The following is a 21,617-nucleotide window of genomic DNA, read 5'->3' as shown; positions in this document are numbered from 1 at the left end:
TTGAATAACAAGTAGTAGTCTCTTTTCTTCGTTTTTTTCTTTTCTTTCGACAGAATAGGTGGAGTATACACGTCTGCCAGTTCCGTTGCCATGTGAGTGCCCCCCCTTGTCCTGGCCTTTCTTGCCCGTCTTGCCGAGGCTCTTCTCACGGAGTCATCCCTCCCTCACCAGGTTCGTCACCCGCGCCGTTGTCCTTGCGACTCTGTCAGTCTTTGCTGCAGCATGGCCACACATTGATGCCTGCCGAAATGCTTGGCCTGGTACGTTGAATCTCTCCTCACCAAACACACGCGCGCGCCCACGCACACCAGTTTGAGGCTGATGCTTGTTTTTGCACGCCAGCCGAGCCATGCGCCTATGTCGCCGGCCGCTCCTTGGTAATCGGCACCTGCGAGAGCCAATGCGAGACGGACAACTGCCCCAACGCGCTGGCCTGCCGACCGCGACGATGGGCTCGTGCCTGCGACGGCTGCGGCGGCGGCGACACCCGCGGGCCCGGCGAGTACAGCCCGTACTCCCTCTGAGTTTTTGGATAGCAGTAGTAGCAGTAGGCTCCAACGCTTTCCACCGCTACTGTGAGTAGGGATCCAGAAACCCAAGTGCGCAGGCCGGTAGAAGGGCGAAGGGGGGTGGCTCGCCTGGACGCGCCGGAGATGGTCCATGTCGCGGGGCTATTCCTCAGTCAATAGAGATAAATCCATCGCTTCGATCCTGCACTTTGTTAGCCCAGAGTTTTTTTATAGAAAAACTAATTTCATCTTTACCATGGGCTGCCTTCGTAACGGATTGGCTGGGGCCCGGGTGAAGGCGTGTCGTCGTGGTTCAAGAACCGCAGCTCATCAGTCGAGCGAGATGTAAAAGAGGCCTTCATTTTTCCGATCCAAATCAATCCTCGTCTTCCTTCATACTCTCGGTCACCAAATCGTCGCACCTGAGAGAGAAGCCATGCTCGTATGGCTCTAACCTGTGATGCAGGGGCTAGGCCTAGTCGAACGACCTCGACGCTGACGTGCAGCGGAACCCTGCTCACTTTGTCCCTGCGCTTTCCAAGCCCTCACAACTAAATGCAGATAATGCAGATAAGTCGTAGGCACTATGAAATGCCGCAAACGGGCTGCTTGTCTCAAGCGGTTCTGCAGCCCGTCACTCCCTCTGCGCTCGACACATGCACTCTATTGGCGTTGGTCTTGCAGCAGGACAAGAAGGGAAGTCCAATTCGAGAAATTCTCTCGTGCCGTGTCTCTTATTCCTATGCCGCATAAGTTAACGGGTCTAAATTAGCTAACCTCTACTCCGGCCAGCTGGACAAATTGGCAAACAATTACACGCACGGGCTGCTCACTCACTTAGCAAATTCCAACTCCTATTGGTGGATTAACTCGGCTTCATCGACATGGACTGTCAAGGAGGGATTCGCCAGAGGATTTCGGCACTCTGGCCTGACAGATCTGCATGAATGAAGAAGAGGCCTGCCGGGATGGAATCTCTCTCGAAGCTTGTAATAGCTCCAATCAACAGCCAACCCCGGACGTGGCGCCGGAGAAACTCCTCACTACCCCGGATAAGATGTACCCACGACTAGCAGCGACTTTTCGCGCTGGTTCCCCAATTCAGGATATTATGATACTTTTGGCGACGGAATGTTCCGAATGAGACCGGTCTGGGCGAACAATGTAACATGGGCATGAGGATCAGGCGTGCCCGCAGAGGCCGACCCGGGCCGGACAGTGCCGGCGGGGTGAGGCCATCACCAGCAACGTGGTTCGAGACTTGGCAATGATCGCCACGGCTTACCCATTTTTGAACCCCATTTACTCCAAGTTGGCCGACGAGATCCCATCGTCTCACCCATTCCGGCTTCGATATACTAGCTAGTCCAAGCTATATATGGCCGGCATCATCGCCAAGCCAGGACAAGATCATCCTATACACACACACCAGCCTCCATCCCGCTTCTTCTTCTTCTTCTTCTTCTTCTTCTTCTTCTTCTTCTTCTTCTTCTTCTCCTTCTCAAACCCTCCTTCTCTCTCACCATGCTCGTCAAGTCCCTAGCCCCCCTCGCCGCTCTCAGCAGCGTCGCCGCCGCCGCCGGCCCCGTCCGCGCATCCATCCCGACCAACGTCGACGGCGCCAAGTACAACAAGCCCGACGCCGGCCCTTCCGGCGCCTGGTTCGCCGGCGACGCCACGCTACCCGTCGCCAAGATCGCCGCCGCCGCCGCCCGGATGACCAAGACGCCCAGGGACGCCACCTACATCCTCAGCAACGACAACCACAACAAGGCGACCATCCACAGCGACTGGGCCAAGCTGTCCAAGGTGAGGGAGGAACCCGGGGGAGATGATGAAGATGAGGGCTGGCTAACGTCGGGGTAAGGGCGCTGCGTATGCGTTTGTCGCCGACATGGACGTTGACTGCGACGGAATCGACTCCCACTGCAAGGCATGTTGACCATACCACGTGGGATCCCTCACGACAGCTTGCTTTCTCTAACACCATGCAACGCAGGGCAACGATGATGGTCAAGAAGATACCAACTTTGGAGCCCTGGCGGCCTACGAGGTGCCCTACGTCGTCATCCCCGACAAGTTCCAGAGCGAGCATCAGAACGAGCTCGCCGGCAACAACGTCGTCGCCGTCATCTGGTGCGCAGGTCACCCTTCCCCCCCAGGCCGCCCGAGTTCCTCTACTAACACGAACGCGCTTCTCCGCAACCCCAGCAACGGAAAGCTATACTACGGCGTCTTTGGCGACACCGACGGCGACACGCCGCAGGAGATTGGCGAGGCTTCCTGGCTGATGGCCAACACCTGCTTCCCCGGCCAGGGCCTCAACGGCGGCCAGGGCCACACCGACGCCGACGTCACCTGTGAGTTCTCCTGCTACTTGCTCTTCTTCAGCAATCTTGGGAGTGCAAGGACTAATCCAAAAAATGCTAGACATCTTCTTCACGGGCGACGACTCCGTCCTGCCGAGCAGCGCCATCGGCAAAAACTACCTCACCAACTTCCAGGCCCTCAAGACCCAGGGCGACAGGCTGGTGAGGGACCTCGTCCCCAGCCTGAACCTGTAAGGCCGGGTGGGATTATGCTCATCTGCAGCATACAGAGGGAGAGCGCGCGCTGGGCGTGAAACACGGACAGTAGATAGACCTTGCACAGCTGTAAATACACTAGTACACTCAATATCGGATCGTTTGTTCATTGTACCGGTGCGACAGTAAAACATCATCAGGACGTGGGATATTACATTTATTCTAGCATGTTTTGAAACTTCAAAATCTATACAATCATCGCTATTGCGTCTTCTTGCCCTTGGCCTCCTCCGCGCGCTTCCTCCGCCTCGCGATCCAGTTCTTCACCTCCGCCACCAGCCCCATCACCAGCGGCACCGAGATGGGCCCCAGCAGCGGCAAGTACACCGCGATCTTGTGCTCGTCCGGAAAATACAGCTGCCCGACCATGCTCTTCTCGAAGAACGCGCGCTCCGCCTCGCGCTCCGCCACGCGCGCGTGCGCCAGCCCCTCCGCACCGCCGAGGTCCGCGCACGCCCGCTCCAGGTGCCGCAGCGTCGTCTCCACGCCGTCCGCCACGCTCTGCGGGATCGCGATCGACGGCAGCTTGCCCGTCAGCCGCGCCAGCGAGCCCAGCGACGACGAGGCGCGTAGTAGCAGGTCGGTCGACCGGATGCGGGTCAGCGAGGAGAGCCGCAGCGGCAGCGAGCCCGACGACGGCGTGCCCAGCAGAGACAGCAGGTGGCCGCCAAAGGTGAGCATCGGTCGGCGGAGCGTCGCCGCGGAGACGTGCGCCTCCGTGCTGGGCAGCGCGAGGAGGTACACGCTGCCCCACTGCGGGATCGTCCACGACTGCGAGGTGCTGCCACCAGCGGCGTCGGCTTCGGCGTCTTCGTCGAGGCGGATGGTTTGGTTCCCGACGTAGAGCACAAAGTTGACCGTGGGCGCGCCCCCGATGGACGGCGACAGCGGCCACTCGGCCGCGTTGATAAAGGACGACAGCGCCTCTCTGCTCAGCACCTCGGACTGGTCGCCGGGCGTGGCGTACAGCTGGACCTGCGTGTCGATGGTGAAGTTGTGAATCGGCGCGAGCGCCGCAAGCATCGGCCGGATGTGCTCGTCGAGCGCGCGGTCCACGTCCCACGCGTTGGGCAGCGCGCGGTCCGTGAAGAGCGAAAAGGTGAGGTGGTACGCCGGCGCGTAGCGCAGCGAGCGCGTCGTGCGCCGGGCGAGCGCCTCGGCCGCCTCGGGCGTCGGCGCTGCGCCACCGCCGGCCATGGACGACATCGACAGCAGGTACGCGATGATGGACTGCTCCTCGGCGAACGTGGCGCGCAGCTCGCTGGTGATGAGCGCGGCGAGCCCGCTCGACGCCGAGCTGAGCTGCGGCGCCGCGCCCGGCGGGTACGTGATGTCGAGAACGGGCTGCTCCGAGCTCAGCGTGGACGTCGCGGCGTCGCCGGGTCGGCAGTGGATGGTTAGGGCGGGTTCGGCCTCGTCGGCGGCGTCGGCAGCGGCGCCCTCCTTCGGGGCTAGGCGTAGGCGTAGGTGGTGGCCGGAGAACTCGTTGAGGTCGTCCAGGGCGTGTTGTGTCAGGCGCACGAGGTGCTGGGCCTCGGGCTCCTGCAGCGCATCGACGCGAATGTCAATCTGGAGCGGGAAGACGGGTCGGCAGGCCTGCGAGGGGCGAGTCAGTCAACTGGGGATGCATTTTCAAGGCCATGCGGTCGGTCGTGTACCTTGCCATCTGCCCATTGCATCATGCTATCCAGCGGCAGGTTCGCGCGGTGGATGGCTGTCGTCTGCCACCATATCGGGAGGCCGAGGAAGATGACAATCAGCCAGTACGACCAGACAATGTAGCTTCGTCTTCGGGTGTCGGAGGGTTTCTCTGGGGGCGGGGGAGTGTAGCCTTTTTCTTCCTCGGCCGCAGGCAGGGCAGACGCCTCTGCCGATGCCTTGCTGGCCATTTTTCAGGGCAATTTTGTTCTTTAGCTGGCGAATTGGGAGCTGTCGAGCCCTTGGCCAGCAACAGCGTCCATCGTCTGGTCTGGTCTGTACTAGGAGAAGCAAGCGTGGCATCATGGGTGGCGGTTTGGCGCGATGTCACGTGAAGCTTTTATGCACGGGTTATGCAAAACAATGCACAACTGCTTTCTGAGATGTTGCGGTGAGTTTGTTGTAATAGAGCTGACTTGGAGCGATCATGAATTATTTGTAACAACTTTGTCACGAATTTCAAGGCAGGTGTTTCATCATAACCGTGAACGATGCGGGCTGACCTACTTGTCCGCTCCGGCTGCACAGAGCTTGCATAATAAGGGAGGGACGGCTATTTGTACGTAGGTGCTGCCGAACCAAGCAATCTCGTACCGACAACAAACAATCGACCAACAGACTACCTATGAGCGAAGATTTTCTGGAAGATTTTCTGGATGTCTGTCTGCAGCCTGTGGTTACGTTATTCCCAACCCTTTTCTTTTTACTAAACACATGGTCATCACTTCAGAACATGCCATGCACATCACCTTCAGCCAGCCGCGATCCACTCTAGCCTGTCCGGTGGCAGCCCAAGTCTCCGCTCACCGATGTCTGGGGTAGCAGACGATATGGGCTAGGTGAGCTGTACGGCATCGGCTTTGGGTGGAAGACCCTGGTAGAAGTCGACTACGCTTACGACGTACCAAAAAAAATGGCGAGGGCGAAGAGGAAGAGTAAGAAGAAGAGGTTTTTTGCTAACAAGCAGCTCTCCGTACAGCCCTGACACTGCCTCGGCGTCTTTGCGTATTATACATGAAGAAGAATAAGTAAATCCGGAGCCCTCGGGTACGGTGTGCCAAGAATGCGACAAAGACAAGAGCCATTCGCGCTACGATGGAAATTCCGCGGAGGTGAACAGGCAGACTGGCAAGGTTGCGCGGAGACAGACAGACAGGCTACTTCGGTAGACCAACGCGTGCTGCCAACTGGCTATTCACTCAGTGCCTATAAAGGGGTGCTCATAAAGAGAGGATGAAGAATAAAGACGTTGAAGAATCTGAGAATGAGTTCGTCCAGTCTTTGTCAAGAGCATTTTGGGTGCAGTACCTATTAATGCTGAACTACTCGGCAAAGCCTAGACCAGGGAGAAAGTCATTAGCATCTCGCCTTTCCCACTAATTCAGGACCGAGCCGAGGCTTTCTTTGTCAAGCCACTCAACGGCCCATTGTTGCCAACCACGGACCAGGGCATTGACGACAGACCCGACGGGGTGAGCTAATAATACCGGTCAGAGCGCCAATTCGGCTCTTCTTGGATAGCTTCTCTTCTTCCCATTCGCATCTTTGCTTTCCCCATTTTGCATCTTTATCCCCTCGTTGCCATCTCTCATTCAAGGCTCTACGCTGCCCACCAAATGCGCAGTAAGTGAGTGATAGCGTCATCGCTCTGCCTCCAACCACCAATCCCGTGTCCGAACTCCGGCCCCCTCCAGTAGGCACACAACCGCGACCGAGAGAGTCGTCCAAGATGCCCGGTACGAACCCCCAAAGAGAAACCATGGCTCGCAGGCCTCACATCCAACCCGCACCAAGCTAACATGCCCTCACCCCCACCACAGTGCCCCTTGCCGTCGCGGTCCCGGCCGCCCTCGCCGGCGCCGCCTACCTCAACGCCAAGTCCGGCCTATGGTACGATCTCAAGATGCAGCGCGTCTACCTCACCACCATGTTCCGGCTCCTACGCGGCCTCCGCCGCGACCGCCTCAGCCTCTTCTACACCCTGGAAGACTGGGCGCTCAGCAAGACGCACGCCGGCCGCGACGTCCTCCGCTTCGAGGACCGCCGCTACACCTACGCCCAGCTCTACGACCACGTCCTCCGCCACGGCACCTACCTGCGCGCCCGCCACGGCGTCAAGCCCGGCGACATCGTCGCCCTCGACTTCCAGAACTCGGACACCTTCCTGTTCCTCTGGTGGGGGCTCTGGGCCATCGGCGCGAAGCCAGCGATGATCAACTACAACCTGACGGGCAAGCCGCTGGCGCACTGCGTCGGCGCCGCCACGGCCCGGCTGTGCATCGTGGACCCTGCCGTGGAGGGCAACGTGACGGACGAGGTGCGCGCGCAGCTGCCCGGCGTCGAGTTCATGGTGTGGACGCCGGAGAGGGAGGCGGCCGAGGCGGCGGCCATCGCGCCGGTCCGCTTCCCGGACGCGGACCGCTCCGAGGCCGAGTACTCCAACATGGCGCTGCTCATCTACACCTCCGGCACGACCGGCCTGCCCAAGGCCGCCATCGTCTCGTGGGCCAAGTGCATCGCCGGCGGCACCATGGCCTCCATGCTGCTCGGCCGCGGCGACGGCCGCGACGTCATGTACACCTCCATGCCGCTGTACCACAGCTCCGCCGCCATCCTCTCCTTCTGTGCCACCGTCGTCTCCGGCAGCACCCAGGCGCTCGGCCGCCGCTTCTCCACCAAGACCTTCTGGCAGGACGTCCGCCAGCACGACGCCACCGGCATCCAGTACGTCGGCGAGACCCTGCGGTACCTGCTCGCCGCGCCGCCGCAGCGCGACCCGGCCACCGGCGCGGACCTCGACAAGCAGCACAAGGTCACCGCGGCCATCGGCAACGGCCTGCGTCCGGACATCTGGAACGCCTTCAAGGACCGCTTCGGCATCGCCACCATCGCCGAGTTCTACGCCTCCACCGAGGGCGCCGCCTCCACCTGGAACCTCTCCTCCAACGACCTCTTCGCCGGCGCCGTCGGCCGCCTCGGCTGGCTGCGCCGCCTCCTCCTCCGCAACGACTTTGCCTTCCTCGCCTACGACCACGAGCTCGACCGGCCCCTGCGCGACCCCACCACCGGCTTCTGCCGGCGCGTCCCCGCCGGCGCGCCCGGCGAGCTCGTCACCCGCCTCGACCCGGCCGACCTCGGGCGGCTCTTCCAGGGTTACTTTGGCGACGCGCGCGCCAGCGAGTCCAAGGTGCTGCGCGGCGTCTTCGTCGAGGGCGACGCCTGGCTGCGCACCGGCGACATCATGAGCCTCGACGCCGAGGGCCGCTACGCGTTCAACGACCGCGTCGGCGACACCTTCCGCTGGAAGTCGGAGAACGTGTCCACCAACGAGGTCGCCCACGCCGTCGGCACCTACCCGCCCGTCCGCGAGGCCAACGTCTACGGCGTGCGGCTGCCGCACCACGACGGCCGCGCCGGCTGCGTCGCCGTCAACTTTGCGGGCGCGAGCCCCCCGGACGCGGACACGCTCCGGGGCCTGGCCGCGCACGTCCGCGAGGGCCTGCCCAGGTACGCGGTGCCGCTGTTCCTGCGCGTGGTCAGGGACATTGGGGGCGCGCAGACCACCGGCACCAACAAGCAGCAAAAGTCGGTCCTGCGCAACGCGGGCGTCAAGCCCGGCGCGCTGGACGACGGCGCCGCGCTGTACTGGCTCCGCGGCGACACGTACGTGCCCTTTGGCAAGAAGGAGTGGCGGGAGCTGGAGGGTGGCCGGGTCAAGCTATAGCAACGCCATGACGGAACTGGCCATCTCAGCTAGGCCCGTGGGATGACGGGATCAACTCCCACACAAGCATAACATGCGTGTAGTGGTCTATCCATTTGATTTGTCCGGGGAGGCGGATGCTCCGTTGGAAATCACGGCGGCCCATTATGCATCCATTCCATCCATCGCATAGAATAAACAGGAGGACTGTAGAGACACTATTCAGACAGGGAATATCATGTAATTTGAATTGACCAACTTTCCGTCAGCTGTGAAGCTCCCTCGGACGATAGTAGCTCAGAGTCCTTTCTGTTTCATCTATAATGCCATCATTCCAAGCCATGCATTGCAGACATTCATTATCAAGTTCCACATATGCTCCAATATATACACATATTCCTAAAGGTCATTAACATTGGCTCATTACACGCCCATCTGCTCACGAGCTTCCAATGCCAAGCCCGACTCGCTGCCCGCCCTGGAGGTACTGGGCATTTGCATTCGTCGCCGCCAGCGTGGCAGCGCCACTCGTGCCCGTCCTCTCCCGCAGTCTTCGCCCCTCCATAAGGCCGCGAAGGCCACGCTTCTGGAGGCCGATGACGCTGCTCAGTTCACCATTCCAAACCACACCGCCTTCTCTATCGCTACCGCCAATTTCTGACCCCCATTCGGAGCCACTAGCGCTAGCTGAAGCGGACAGCTCACCGCTGCTGGGGCGGGCAGCTGGTCCCCCAGAGTTGATGCTGAGGGTGGCTGTTCGTGAAGCGACATCGTACGAGAAGGAGCCGTTGGCGGTTGATCCGCCTACTCCAAAGTCTCCCGAAGCAGTAGGCGAACGAACGGGATCCGCCTTGTCCACGAAAAAGTTGGGGTTCAAGGTGCCGTCGATGCCACGTCCGCCACCAGCGGCCATTGCAGTGGCATTGAAGACAGCAGCAGCGTTGCGACTGTCAAGCAGAGAGTGAAGACGCTCAACAACGGCCTCGAGCAAACCATCAATGCGGTAGGGCCGCGCAATCTGCAACAGAGAACACAGAATCTGGGGAGTGCAGAGCGGCGAGGTCATCGGAGGCAGAGAGCTGGTGTATAAGAAATGTAGCAACGCCTGCACCGTCAGGTAGGTGTGCGGGAGGTAAAGACACCGGGGTCGGGTATTGGGTGGAAGCGTGAGTGGCGTCGGCGTCGCATTTACTGTTCCCGCATTGGCGTCTTCCCCTTGGCCAGCCGCGGCGCCGGCAAGCGCCGAACCGTCCGCACTAGAGACGTCGACATTTGCTGGGACCAAGGTGCTCGCAGTGGAGGATGGTGTGGCAGTTGCCGCTCGCGACTGTGGTGTTATTGTAATGGCGGAAGCGCGGAGGGGATTTCCCGCAAGACCTGAACGGAGTGTCATGCTGTCGCCTCCGTCCTGGGACGCGGCGCCTTCCCTGAGCAATTGGACAAAGTACGGTCCCCAGCGTCGAGCGACGATTCGGGAGCTGATAGGGATTCGCTCTCCGCCAATGCAAAGGATATCCATATCGGACAGCTCCCTCATGGCCAAGACCCTTTCGCCCATCTCCGCGCTCATCCGCGTGTGGGAGCGGCCACCCGCAGTGTAACCCGCCTTTCTCGACAAGCTCAAGCCAGGCCCACTCCATGGACTGCTAGCAGAAATGAACCCGGACATGGGACTTGTCTTGCGCGGATTGTCGTAGAAGCCAAAAGCTTCGAGCTCAACCATACACACGTTCGTGAAGTTGATGCGTCGATGGTTGTAGTCGTCGACCAAGCTTCGCTTCCGGTTTCCAAGGATGACAAAGGTGTTTCTCCTATTCCACAGCACACCTCTGTTCCAGCTTCCTTGGCTAAAAACACTACCACCAGCATCAATTCGACTCCAGGTAAGTGTTCTCAGATCTAGAGCCCACAAGGCATATTCCTGCTTAGAGGATGTGAGGTATGTACCAGAAACAACAAAATGGGTATCCAGAACGCCACCGTTGGGAAATCGAAGCCCAGGGGGGGAATACGTGCCGGTCATGGGCTTCTCGCTGAGAGTACCGTCAGGAGAGCGAACCTGCAGCTCGAGCTTCACGTCCAAGAAATTGTAGTTGGAGTATATAAGCATAGATGAGCCGCCGTCGCGTGCTTCCTGGTTCATGCCCTCTTGGCGTTGCAGACCGACTTGGTGAACCTTGCCAATCTTGGCCGCTACAGAAGGTAGCAGGGGCGCAGCAACGCTTCGATACGCACCGCAGCTCTTGCCTAACGGCTGCGTGGATACCCATTTCAAACTGCGTAGATTGAAGACGCTTATTTGCTCGATATAGTGGTTAGCGCCGTCTTGGCCGCCGACAATAACCATTTGAGCACCTCCCGAGCCGTCAATGTTGATGCCGATGCGGCCCTCGTTGGGGTTTCCTGACGAGGGGTTGTGCTGGAGGGCAGAGAGTGGTGCCCGTGCGGAGGAGAAAGACGCAGCCGATGAAAGAATGCATGCACAATGGGCGTATCGTCCTTGAGGGGCATCCGGCGTCGGGATGAAGGTCCATTTCTTCGATGAGACATCATAAATGTAGATATCTGACATGACGGTGACTTCGGGTTGCTGCTGCTGCTCTTGGTTCACTGGCTGATTCGGTGATGGCGACATACCGCCATAACAGACCATCTTGGTATCACCGAGCGCACACATGGAATGAAAGTATCTGGGCGGTGGAACCTCACCAGCGGTTTCGAGCTTGGTCCAATGGCGTCGGATAAGATCAAGTTCGTATAGGTCGGAAGTGAGGGGCGCGGGTCGGTTGCGGGAGAGAACTCGGCCTCCAAAGACGTACAATCTATCGCCCAGGATGGTCGTCGTCGCGCCAACTAGTGGTGGAGGCTCCCGGCCAGTCGTCCTATGTACATTGCACATAAGACCCGAGAGGTGGGCCGAGGAGCTCTGCGACGGGCCAGCAATTGTTGGCCCTCTGCCTTGCGCAATCGCAGGTGAGGCGGTCGACGAGCCTGGACCTTGGAGTCTCGCGGTGAAGGCATCTCGCACGTCGGTGTTGATGCTAGTCAAGCTACGGGCGACATCTTGGGCGTTTTGTTCCTGGCCGTCGTACATAGTACCAGAGTTTGTAGAGGTGCCAGGGTCCACGCTGCCCTGTCGTTGCTGCATTGTGGTATTTGGAGGGAAGCTAAATGACGGTAACGGTTCGGTATGTGGTGCACTCGTTTTTGAGGCGGCCGATGGAACTGACGGAGTGTCGGGGTCCGAATCGTCGTCGGGCGGTGGCTGGGGCAGGGGTTTCTCGAGACTGTGCTGTAGGCTCAGATTTCTTGCATGCTGCCGTCTCTGCGGATGCAGGAGGCCGTCTTGTGGTGGATTTTGTCGAGGCGGTGGCTGGTCGCTGAACTGACCAGAAGTAGGCGTGGGCGGATTTCTCAGGTTCAGAAGAGAGCTTGACCGTGGTACCTGGGATGACGATTGTGGCTGTTGTTGCACACGGCGATAAGCGAAACCGGAGCCAGACTGTTGGAGTCGGTCAACAGAGGAGGACAGTTGGTCGCCGGGTTCGGGGCGCTTGTCGTCGGTTCGACGCTTAGTAAAGCTCTGTGGAAGTGTCAGTTTCCCTGGGGCCGACATTGTGGGCAACCTCGTCGCCGCTAGGCGGATGCGAGGGAAGCAAAAATCGAAATGTCTATCTCATGGCACTTGGGTGGAGGGTGAGGCAGGGTTTTCTAGCCCGTTGGCCCTGTGGGCGGTGCAGGCAAAGGACGAAGGTGTTCGTATGTGGGTGTCGCACAGCAGCGGGCTTTGCGTGGGACCAAGACGGGCTCACGAGCAGGAGAGAACCTGCGAGGTGCAAAGGGAAGAAGATATGGGATCCAGGGTGCTCCGTAGACGAGGCGATGGGTCTAGGCACGAGACTGGGTCTGCCCGTCTCTTTTTTTGGAGTAGGAAACGGCGGCGCGGCTGCGGCGTGGATAATGCCAGGTCCGTGAGAATTAAAGCAGCGGGGTTGGACGGGCCGGCCAAGCAGCCGACGACCAGGGATACGCGTGCCTGTGCCTTGGAGATGAAGCAGGGCGGTGCAAGGACCAAGGAACAAGCGACAAGGGGAGGAGATGTAGATGAAGCCAGGGATGTTGAATTAGGGTGCTGTTTGGGAAAGATGCGTCGGCAGTCAATGGGCAGTCGGCAGAGAAGGGAGAATGGCAGCCAGCAGGTTGGTGATAAAAAGGGACAGATAGGGAGAGTGCGAGAGCAAGCCAACAATGCACGTACCGTTCTGCGACCACTGGTGTAGCGGAGGAGCAAATATTACGTCAAAGAGAAGGGGGGTGGTCTTTGTCGGACGTCGGACGGTGACTGACACGAGTCGAGGCGGCGAAAAGGACTGATCGCGTCTGCTGCTGGGGTGAGAGGATGGGCGGCAAGGCCTTGCGGTCGCAGCGAGATGTGTGTATGTCTGTAACAAAGGGCCGTCGGTTGGCGGTGCTCGGAAAGGGCGATTTTGGCTCGCCGCACAGACTGGGGGGAGGGTTTGGAGGGTTCCCAGTCGTGATTTGAAGAGGGGCTGAAGCGCAATGCGGGCTGGCTGGACTGGACGCTCCGGTGGATTTGGCCTTTCCCTCCAATGTTGTGTGTGCCGCCTGGTGTGACTCTGTGTGAGGCTGTGAGCACACTGCGGTGATGAGGTGGGCTTCTTGTTAGCCTGTCTGGTATTAACAGTACTGTATGAATGTATGTATGGATGGATGTATGTATGTATGTACTGGCTGGTTCCCTGTCAGCAGCGATGTCGGGGTTCGTTTTGGAGTTTGGATAATTGACTTGTCGTAGCTGGTCAACGGCAACCAAGGTCCGGGGTGGGTGTGCTGCGCGCTGCGGTGCAATGTTCGTATGGCTGTTTTACAGGTATAACCTGCCGGCGCCGGGCTTAACGGAAAACGGAAGAGACAGGTCTTGGATCACCGTAAACCTTCCTATCGAGAACACGGAAGCCCGTGCGAATTGTCAGTCAATGTGTGGGCAGCACGTCAAAGGTCAGGCAAGTCAAGTCAGGCATAGGTACCTAAGTACTGTACATACCTAGTTTACATACAACATACATACAAATGGGGATGTGAGTGCATAAGAACGAGGCGTTTAGCATGGACAGCCCAAGCGTTCGTCGACCAAGCGCATGCCGCTGGGATACTTGTGGTTTGGACGATAGGCAATGATAACGAGGGCATTTGATTTGATGATGAAGGTTGTTTTTTTTTTCTTTTTCATGTGTGTTTATGTATGCGACTGTCCTCTTGAGCAGCTGCCAGCCGGCTGCTTAGTACGAGGTGACAGTGACAGTCAGTCGGTGGCCGCCCACACAAAGCCTGCTGGCCTGTGCAACCATAAAAACAGAACGAACATCCTCACAACAAAGGCAAACCTACGTAGATGTACAGTCAGGCGGTACATTCTTTCCTATTCACCAGAGTACAGGCAAAAGAATTCTTCAGCATCACAGACATGCCTACCCGTTCACCTCCTACTCAAACAAAGATCAGGCGACAGAAGAAACAGGACGCCACCCAGTCCAGTTGCACCAAGCCGTTCGTTGCACGGATGCAAGACCAGCACGACAAAGTGACAAGGTGTGGGCCAACACCAACCGCCGTCCCTTTTTTCGCCCCTGCATCGTACCCGCCGTCAACGGCCCCTCCGAAATGTTTCGCTGCAAGTCATGGGACGATATGGGTCTTTTACAAGGACGACCGCTGCAATCCTCACGAAATTAGACTCGCCGGGGGGGGGGCGCCGGGGAATGCCATCGCGCAGACCCGTAGCAAGACCAACTTTGTCTCTTGGCCTTCCGACGGGTCGTCCGTCAAAGCTCCTTCTGGAATCAATCAAATCGAGACACGAGGCGCCGCCGGGTCGATATGCCGGAGGGTACTGGTAACTACTAGTAAATACATGGAGGACCGCACCAAGTATATATGCCTACTTATAACCATGGTTCGACCAGCTATAGACTTCCACATATGGGAGATTGCGCAAGACTCGCAACGATGCCATCTTGCCCGGAAAACTGCTAAATGGCACGTGGAACCCTAGTCCAAGGCTGAAACAGAGACACGGGAAGTGATTCCTGGCCGCTGGGAAACAGAGGGTCAAGTCTGGAGGAACGGACGAATGCCGACGGGGACGGTTTGGGCTTACCGAGTCCTAGAATAGTACGGATGCTAGCCAAGGTTCAAGAGCACATACTTGCCAAGTCAACCAAGCTATATATCACATATGCGCTGCTCAGCAGGTGTGGATGGACTTCAAGACGCTTCTCTGGAGCGGCATTAATGCTGGCGCCACTGGAGAGGCGTTGACTGAAGAAATGACGTGGATAGCATTGTTATTGCTCCGTAATTTATTTAATATTCGAGGTTGTGTTTTCACGTATCATTGTTGCAATTTATCGTTACTTATCTATGTATGTGTATGAATTTCCTATTAAATCAAGACGTGCGTAACTATGTACATACATGACTACATAGTAGTTAGCACCAGGTCCCAGAATGCCACAGGCACACCGGCTAGGCACTTCCGTCCGTCCTCGGCCTCTTTCGAGACGGAATGTGCTGCGACAAGTGGCCGGTGGTAATATGCCGCGGTAGAAAAGTATTTATTACTATTCGCTTGATAGCTGAAACGCATGCAGGAGCCCTTGGGCTGACGCGATTCGCTCAACTGCACTGTCCCATCGTGCTACCCTGTGATGACACATGATGTGACATTCAGCACTCACAATGCAATAACATATGGAGCTGAGAGACATTGGATTTCTCATGGACTATTAAAGACTTACTCGCAAATATACACGTCAAAAATAATTGGTATATTTTTATTCATTAGATTTCGCTATTGTTTTAAAACGACGGGAAGATGCACAGGGCAGACTTGCACCCTCAACGTTGCGAGCCAGTTCCCCTGCCACACTCCCGTCTTAATAAAGTATCCGTTATTCAGTTTGATATTTTTCATGTCCAAAATTGCGCGTCGCCTTTCCTCTCACCTAAGCCTTGGGCAGGCTGGTGAAGCGGAGGTAGGGCTTGACGATGCGGAAGCCGGGGAAGAGCTTCTCGGCCTCCTCGTTGGACACGGGGGGCGCGACGATGACGTCGTCGCCGGGCACCCAGTTGATCGGGGTGGTGACGCGGTGCTTGTCGCCCGTCTGCAGCGAGTCGACGATGCGAAGCACCTCGGCGGCGTTGCGGCCGGTCGAGGCCGGGTAGGAGAGGATGGTGCGGATGGTCTTCTTGGGGTCGATGAAGAAGACGGAGCGGATGGTGAAGGCGATGCCCTTGGAGTCGACGTTGGTGGCGTCCTGCGGGTGGTTCATGTGAAGATGCAAATGCGTGATTCAGGACAGCCAAGAGGTACAGGTTCCCTCTACTCCGGGTTACAAACTCATCCACCGAGCTGCATCCAGGGTTCTGCAGGACGGTGGAGTAGGGGTGCTTCTTCACCCACGCTCCACGATGCGCTCTTTGAGAATCGCGTGATTTCTCGCCCACGTTTACAGCGGGGAAAGCAGAGCGAGGAACCCGTGAGGGGGAAACAAGTCCACTGAACCCCTGTTCTGAAGAAGCTTCTCCGGGAGCTCGCAGAAAGCGGGGTTCCCTACGGGACAAACTCGGACTTGTTGAGGGTTTGTCCGCCGGGGGGGGAAAGAGAGTGGGTGGGTGATGATGAGAGCGGAGGGGGGAGGGAGGGCTGGCTGCTTACATGTCGTAGGCGAGGGCGACCTGGCGCTGCTTGTCGCCGATGATGGGGAAGCCAACGTTGCCGCCGGTGACCTCGGCGATGTCCTTGATCCAGCCGTCGTGCGACTCGATGGTGTTGGCCGAGAGGCCGATCAGCTTGACGCCGCGCTTGGTGAACTCGGGCTCGAGCTTGGCGAAGGCGCCGAGCTCGGTGGTGCACACGGGGGTGTAGTCCTCGGGGTGGGAGAAGAGGATGACCCAGCTGTCGCCAATGAACTCGTGGAAGTCAATCTTGCCCTTGGTGGTCTCGGCCGTGAAGTTGGGGGCCTTGGAGCCGAGGCGGAGAGGGGCGGTGGTGGTAGCAGCCATTGTGTCTGTGGTGGTGTTGCGTGAAGAAGATGGGAGTTGAGGAAGACGCGAGATGGTTGTAGACTGCAGCTATGTATAGAGAGCAAAGACGGAGAAAAAAGAGGGAGGGAGAGAGGAGAGCTCGATGGGGAGTGGCCCACGTCTACGCTTTATATACAGTCCAGCCAGCACACCATTACTGTGGGAATTGCTAATCGAGTAGTTAGCTGGCTAGCTACAACCAAGTCGGCGCAAAAAAGAGGCGGTTTATTGTTACGCATTGCGACATTCCCACCAAGCCCGCGCCGAGAGAAAGTCGTGGAGCTCTGGTCGGAGGTGTGTGTGTGTCTTGGTTTGCCCCTCCACCATCCCAACCCCTCCCCCTCACTCGCTGGCGGGGTGACGATTACCTTGACCCTACCTTGTACCTTGCCAGCTAGGTAACTAGTCAACCTGTTGAATTCAAGTCTACATAGTTAACTGCGGCAACTCATCTACAAAAACGCCTTGGGTACCTGGGGCTAGCTTTGAGCTCTGGCTACCCCTCCGCCCCGAATACGGCATGGCGCGTCGATTGCGTGCCCGGGACGCCGCCTCATTGGCCATCGCCGGCCGATTCTGCCATCCAGCTCCCTCTGACGCAATAGACGCTTCTGCGGGCTAGAGACAGCGCAAAAACGAATGGAAGAGACGGGTGGTCGGCGACGGCTTGCTCCACCGACTCGTCACGGCGCAGAGCAATACCCTGTCGCCGACGGGCCGGGAGTCGGGGGTCGGGGTCGCAAGGAGAGCATCTTCGGCGAGGTGAGGGAGATGTGGACAACAGGGTGTATGTACAGTAACTAACGGCAGGTGAATGCTTCTTCTCTTTTTAGTCAGTGGTGGCAAAGCACACCGTTTTTGACACATATTTTTTAAACTTCAGGTTGCACACCACAGTAAAGTTCAGCCATAACCCGGATATCGCATCATTAGGAGACAGGGCGTTGCTGCATGCAGAACCTGGCTCTCAGAGCTGATTTGATGATCATTGGGCAGATTTTACGACTTTTACCACAGAGGATGGCATAGGGATCAGCTGGCTAACTCGTTAACCGTGAGCAACAAGTCAATGTCGAGGGTTGAGACAACATGTACATTTGCATGCACTTCGAGCAGCGAGGGTCCGCATCCACGCAATATTAAGCCACAGCGCATGCCTCAAATATGGCGACATCTCGGATGCGACGAAGCCAAGTCATTTGTCTCAAATCATTGGGAATCCTGATGGCATCATGTTGGATTGCAATCACTTTTCGCCACTCCGCACCAACCTCCCCTTCTAATCATCAGAGAAGCAAAAAAAAATGATAAAAAAGACGAAGCCTAAACAACCAGCAAAAAAGGACGACCACGCCAGGAGTCGAACCTGGAATCTCTAGAGATTACGGTATGTAGTAGCCGAAATCTAGCGCCTTAGCCATTAGGCCACGCGGCCCGATCCATACCCACTCGTCCCTTATTACTCTACATGAACTCATCACCACCATCCCATGCAACAAGCCACTTATTTCTTCCCTCGCTTACTATGTTCCGTTGTACAACATCTCTACTGGTGTTTACTTTCCAAGTCGAGAATCAAGAATAATTGTTCAATTGTAGGTAGATATATCCAGTAGCACCCAGAAAGCCGCAGCGGCATACTGATAGATAAAAAGAAGGCCCCTGACAAACCACTGTAAAACGCCTGTTGCTATGCTTTCCCGAGGCCATGCTGCCTCAACTCAACCCACCCCCTCACGGTCGTCGTGTTCTAAAAGTGCCGTGCTGCTAATACGGGGGGAATATGCTCTATATGTAAAAAAAAAGATAAAGGGTATGCTCATGTTTGACTCGCAGAAAACAAAACGAAAATCATCTACTCCCATGCTCCATCCCCGACACGACCCCCCGGACCAAACATGCTATCGTCCTTGACCGCCTCGCAGTACTCGGGCGGCGGCGACTCCCACTTGCTGTCGTACGGATCTGGATCACTCTCCTCGCTGGCCTGATCAATGTCCGCATCGCTCGAATGACCCTGCTCGCTCGTCTCCACGTCCTCAATCGGCTGCTGCTGCTGCTGCGCCGGACGCTGGGGCAGCCAGGAGCTGCGCGGCGGCTCCGGCTCCGGCTCGTCCTCCTCGGACGAGTTGACGTACGGCGTCATCGCCGCCGCTGCGGAGTCTGCCTTGGGCTGCGCCGCGTCGCTGGGCAGCGCGAGGGGCTTGGAAAAGTCAAACTCGGCAAAGGGGTTGCTGTTGCCCCTCAAGGACGGGGTGGCGGAGAGGCCGGTGCTGGGCCGGGTGATGTGCATCTGGCTCTTGCTGGCCCGGTGCAGGCGCGGCTTGACGCGCGCCGTGGCGGGGGAGCTGCCGCGGCTTCGACGCGAGCGCATCTCGAGGCGCTCCTCCTCGAGGGTGTCGTCGTCGGTGACGTCGCCGCCCGCGACGATCGGCGGAAACGTGCTGGAGCGGTGATCGCCACCGAGGCTGCGCAGGCACCCACCGGAACGACGTCGATGTTGCTGCTGCACGCCGCCTCCCGCGGGCGTATCGCTCCCACCCGTGGCGGCGATGGGCGTCGTCGTCCCCACCGCCGTGTCGGCGCCGAGCTTGCGCAGGTCGCCCTGGCTCTCGGAGAAGACGACCCTGGTGCGCAGGCGGTGCACGGCGTTGTCGAGCGCGAGCTCTATCGCGCAGCGGTCCCGTATGCGGCTCAGCTTGGGCCAGGTGGCCCGCTCGCCGGCGATGCTGGAGCGCAGCATGAATTCGGCGCTCGGGTTACTCAGCAGGCCGGGCAGCTCACCGAGCCCGATCTCGGGCAGGATGGTGATGTCGCCCGAGTACTTTTGGCTGAGGATGCTCTGGCACTTGGTCATGAGGTTGGGGAAGACGCCCATCTCGGCCATGAACTGGAGGCGGTGCAGAGCCTCGTCGCGCGCCAGTGTCGTGAACGTGTTGAGCAAGTCCGACTCGTTGGGGAGCGCGGCCGCGGACGACGCGGCACCACCCCGCTGCCTCGCCTTGCGCAGCTGCTTGTCCTCGGGCGACAGGTGGTCGTCCTTGGCGAGGAATGGCACGACGTGCGGGTTGACCTGCGACACGATGAAGTGGTTGACGTTGAACATCTCGGCGAGCCGCGTCATGGGGAGGTCGTTGTCGACGGAGCCGTCGATGAAGTGCTGCGGCGACGGGTTCCAGCGTCGGTGTGCGCCGGTGACGGGGTCCTTGACGAGCAGCGGCGACGAGCGGAACACAAAGGGCAGCGAGCACGACGCCGTCACGGCGGACCAGATCATGACGTTGGGCGCGGTTACGTAGTTGAGCAGCCGCGGCAGCTCGTACACGGACTCGGTCGAGACGCAGATGTTGAGGATGCGGCGCGTGCGGTTGTACGCCTCCTGGAAGGTCATGTCGCCCGTCATGGAGCGGACCACGCGCGTGAGGTGCTTCGTGTCCGACCAACTGCCCTCGGTGAGCAGTCTTCGGATATGCGCGAGCGCGCCAGGGGCGCCGCCGCGGCTCTCCTCGGCGTCGCCAAAGACGGCCAGGTCGCCGTGGGGAAAGTCACGTAGTAGCGCGGGGATCTCCTCGTCGGTGCGGGTGCAGAGCACGGCGCAGACGATGCTGCCCGCACTCGCGCCGGAGATGATGCGTGGCAGCAGGCGCGCCTCGAAGAGCGTCTTGAGCACGCCAATGTGCGACATGCCAAAGGTGCCGCCGCCCGAGAGCAGCAGCGCGCTGCGGCCGAAGCTCTGCCGCGCCAGCAACATGCCCTCGAGCAGGTCGCGCGGCGGAGGCGCGGCGGGGCCGCCAACGCCGCCGTGGATGACGACGGCGTCAATCGTCCGCAGCGCCGAGTCGACGTAGCGCTCAATCAGCCGCTTGGTGCCGAGGTACGAGTGGCGGTAGAGGTCAACATTGCCCATGCCACCGAGATCCCGCGACAGCTCGGTGCGGATCAGGTGCATCATGGTGAGGAGGTCACCGTTGGAGCGGGCCTCCTCAAGCGCGGTCAGGCGCTCCTCGATGAGGCACGGGTTGTAGTCGCCGTCGGAGAAGTCTCGCTTCCACTCGTCATTGCCCTCGAGGAGATCGAGTTCCTCAGCGGCATTCTGCCAGTGCTGTAATGTTTCGGCCTGTGGGAGAGGGACTGCGGTTAGTGACGGCTGCAAGTGGGCGGGATGAATAGCTTCACGTGGGCAGCATTTCTCTAGAGAAACGTACACTTTTCATTCGTAATGTCAGGACTTGCTTGCGTTCTTCCCTTTTGCGCAGCAGCGCTCTCTCGTCGGCGCTCAAACCATCCTTCCAGTACAGGAGCAGGTCGTTGGCGCCTTTGATGGTCTTGGAGATCTTTTCCGTAATGTTATCCTGAGAAGGGGGCTGTATCCGTTGTCGGGCAGCGGCGGATGCTTCTGTCTTGTGTGTGGACGCCGATTTCTGGGGACTGCTGGGTGTGCGAGCCGCCCTCCGCGGGAGAATGAGGTCGACCATGATGATGGTGGCAGGCAGTAGAGAGTCGTATGAGTTGGTACAGCGGGGTATTTTCTTTAATTATTTTGCCAGTTGTACTCCATGTTTGAGATGGATGTAGAGAATATGTGTCACTTGGCGAGATATAGGCGTGCTGTGTTGGGGCCAGGGTTCGATCGTAGCGGTGCGGGTGGTTCGATAGGTGGGCGATGTTGGTGACGTTTAGGTATGGAAGACAAACGAACGATACAAAACGATGCGTTATTGGCCTTATTATTAGTAGTAGCAGGCAACTATCCACCAACCCCAGAGCAAGCCAGAAGCCAGGGAGAGAACGCCGAGGGTAGACCGGGGCGGGAGGGGCGGATTTGGTTGAGGGAGCCAATTTTAAGCTTTGTCCTCGTAATCAGTGGGTAATAACAACTCTGTGCGAGCTGGCAGGGGAATGGAGGGGTGGAGGAAGGAGGAGAAGGAGGCAGGAAATGAGGTAAGGTATGATGAGGTAGAAATAAAGACTGGTTCGTGTATTGAAGATGAAGATTTACCTATTCAATAAGGTGGC

The 21,617-nt window shown here is 58.5% G+C and overlaps 7 protein-coding genes across 7 annotated transcripts; 2 read left to right on the top strand and 5 right to left on the bottom strand.

The window, feature by feature from the left end:
• Positions 1-2,033: 2,033 nt before the first annotated feature.
• Positions 2,034-3,073, top strand: ISF_00573 (Fungal chitosanase; the record flags this gene model as incomplete). Its single annotated transcript, XM_018844180.1, has 3 exons — positions 2,034-2,318; positions 2,509-2,869; positions 2,940-3,073. The coding sequence occupies 3 exons, from the start codon at positions 2,034-2,036 to the stop codon at positions 3,071-3,073; spliced, it is 780 nt and encodes a 259-aa protein (XP_018708630.1).
• A 222-nt stretch (positions 3,074-3,295) lies between these two features.
• Positions 3,296-4,983, bottom strand: ISF_00572 (Phosphatidylinositol-glycan biosynthesis class S protein; the record flags this gene model as incomplete). The annotated part of the gene is made up of 2 exons (XM_018844179.1): positions 3,296-4,690; positions 4,753-4,983. 2 exons carry the CDS (start codon positions 4,981-4,983, stop codon positions 3,296-3,298), a joined length of 1,626 nt encoding a protein of 541 aa, XP_018708629.1.
• Positions 4,984-6,521: 1,538 nt separating this feature from the next.
• ISF_00571 (AMP-dependent synthetase/ligase) lies at positions 6,522-8,516 on the top strand (the record flags this gene model as incomplete). The annotated part of the gene is made up of 2 exons (XM_018844178.1): positions 6,522-6,528; positions 6,613-8,516. The coding sequence occupies 2 exons, from the start codon at positions 6,522-6,524 to the stop codon at positions 8,514-8,516; spliced, it is 1,911 nt and encodes a 636-aa protein (XP_018708628.1).
• A 418-nt stretch (positions 8,517-8,934) lies between these two features.
• ISF_00570 (regulatory protein ral2) lies at positions 8,935-11,643 on the bottom strand (the record flags this gene model as incomplete). The annotated part of the gene is made up of 1 exon (XM_018844177.1): positions 8,935-11,643. One exon carries the CDS (start codon positions 11,641-11,643, stop codon positions 8,935-8,937), a length of 2,709 nt encoding a protein of 902 aa, XP_018708627.1.
• Positions 11,644-15,520: 3,877 nt separating this feature from the next.
• ISF_00569 (Peroxidase) lies at positions 15,521-15,847 on the bottom strand (the record flags this gene model as incomplete). The annotated part of the gene is made up of 1 exon (XM_018844176.1): positions 15,521-15,847. One exon carries the CDS (start codon positions 15,845-15,847, stop codon positions 15,521-15,523), a length of 327 nt encoding a protein of 108 aa, XP_018708626.1.
• A 382-nt stretch (positions 15,848-16,229) lies between these two features.
• Positions 16,230-16,580, bottom strand: ISF_00568 (Peroxidase; the record flags this gene model as incomplete). The annotated part of the gene is made up of 1 exon (XM_018844175.1): positions 16,230-16,580. One exon carries the CDS (start codon positions 16,578-16,580, stop codon positions 16,230-16,232), a length of 351 nt encoding a protein of 116 aa, XP_018708625.1.
• A 1,876-nt stretch (positions 16,581-18,456) lies between these two features.
• Positions 18,457-21,076, bottom strand: ISF_00567 (Acyl transferase/acyl hydrolase/lysophospholipase; the record flags this gene model as incomplete). The annotated part of the gene is made up of 2 exons (XM_018844174.1): positions 18,457-20,718; positions 20,807-21,076. 2 exons carry the CDS (start codon positions 21,074-21,076, stop codon positions 18,457-18,459), a joined length of 2,532 nt encoding a protein of 843 aa, XP_018708624.1.
• Between the last annotated feature and the right edge of the window lie 541 nt (positions 21,077-21,617).

Source organism: Cordyceps fumosorosea (assembly GCF_001636725.1).
Source record: "Cordyceps fumosorosea ARSEF 2679 chromosome Unknown scaffold_1, whole genome shotgun sequence".
In the NCBI taxonomy this organism is placed as follows: Eukaryota; Fungi; Ascomycota; class Sordariomycetes; order Hypocreales; family Cordycipitaceae; genus Cordyceps; species Cordyceps fumosorosea.
The sequence above is the reverse complement of the archived record's forward strand: the minus strand, read 5'-3'. Positions and strand labels throughout refer to the sequence as shown.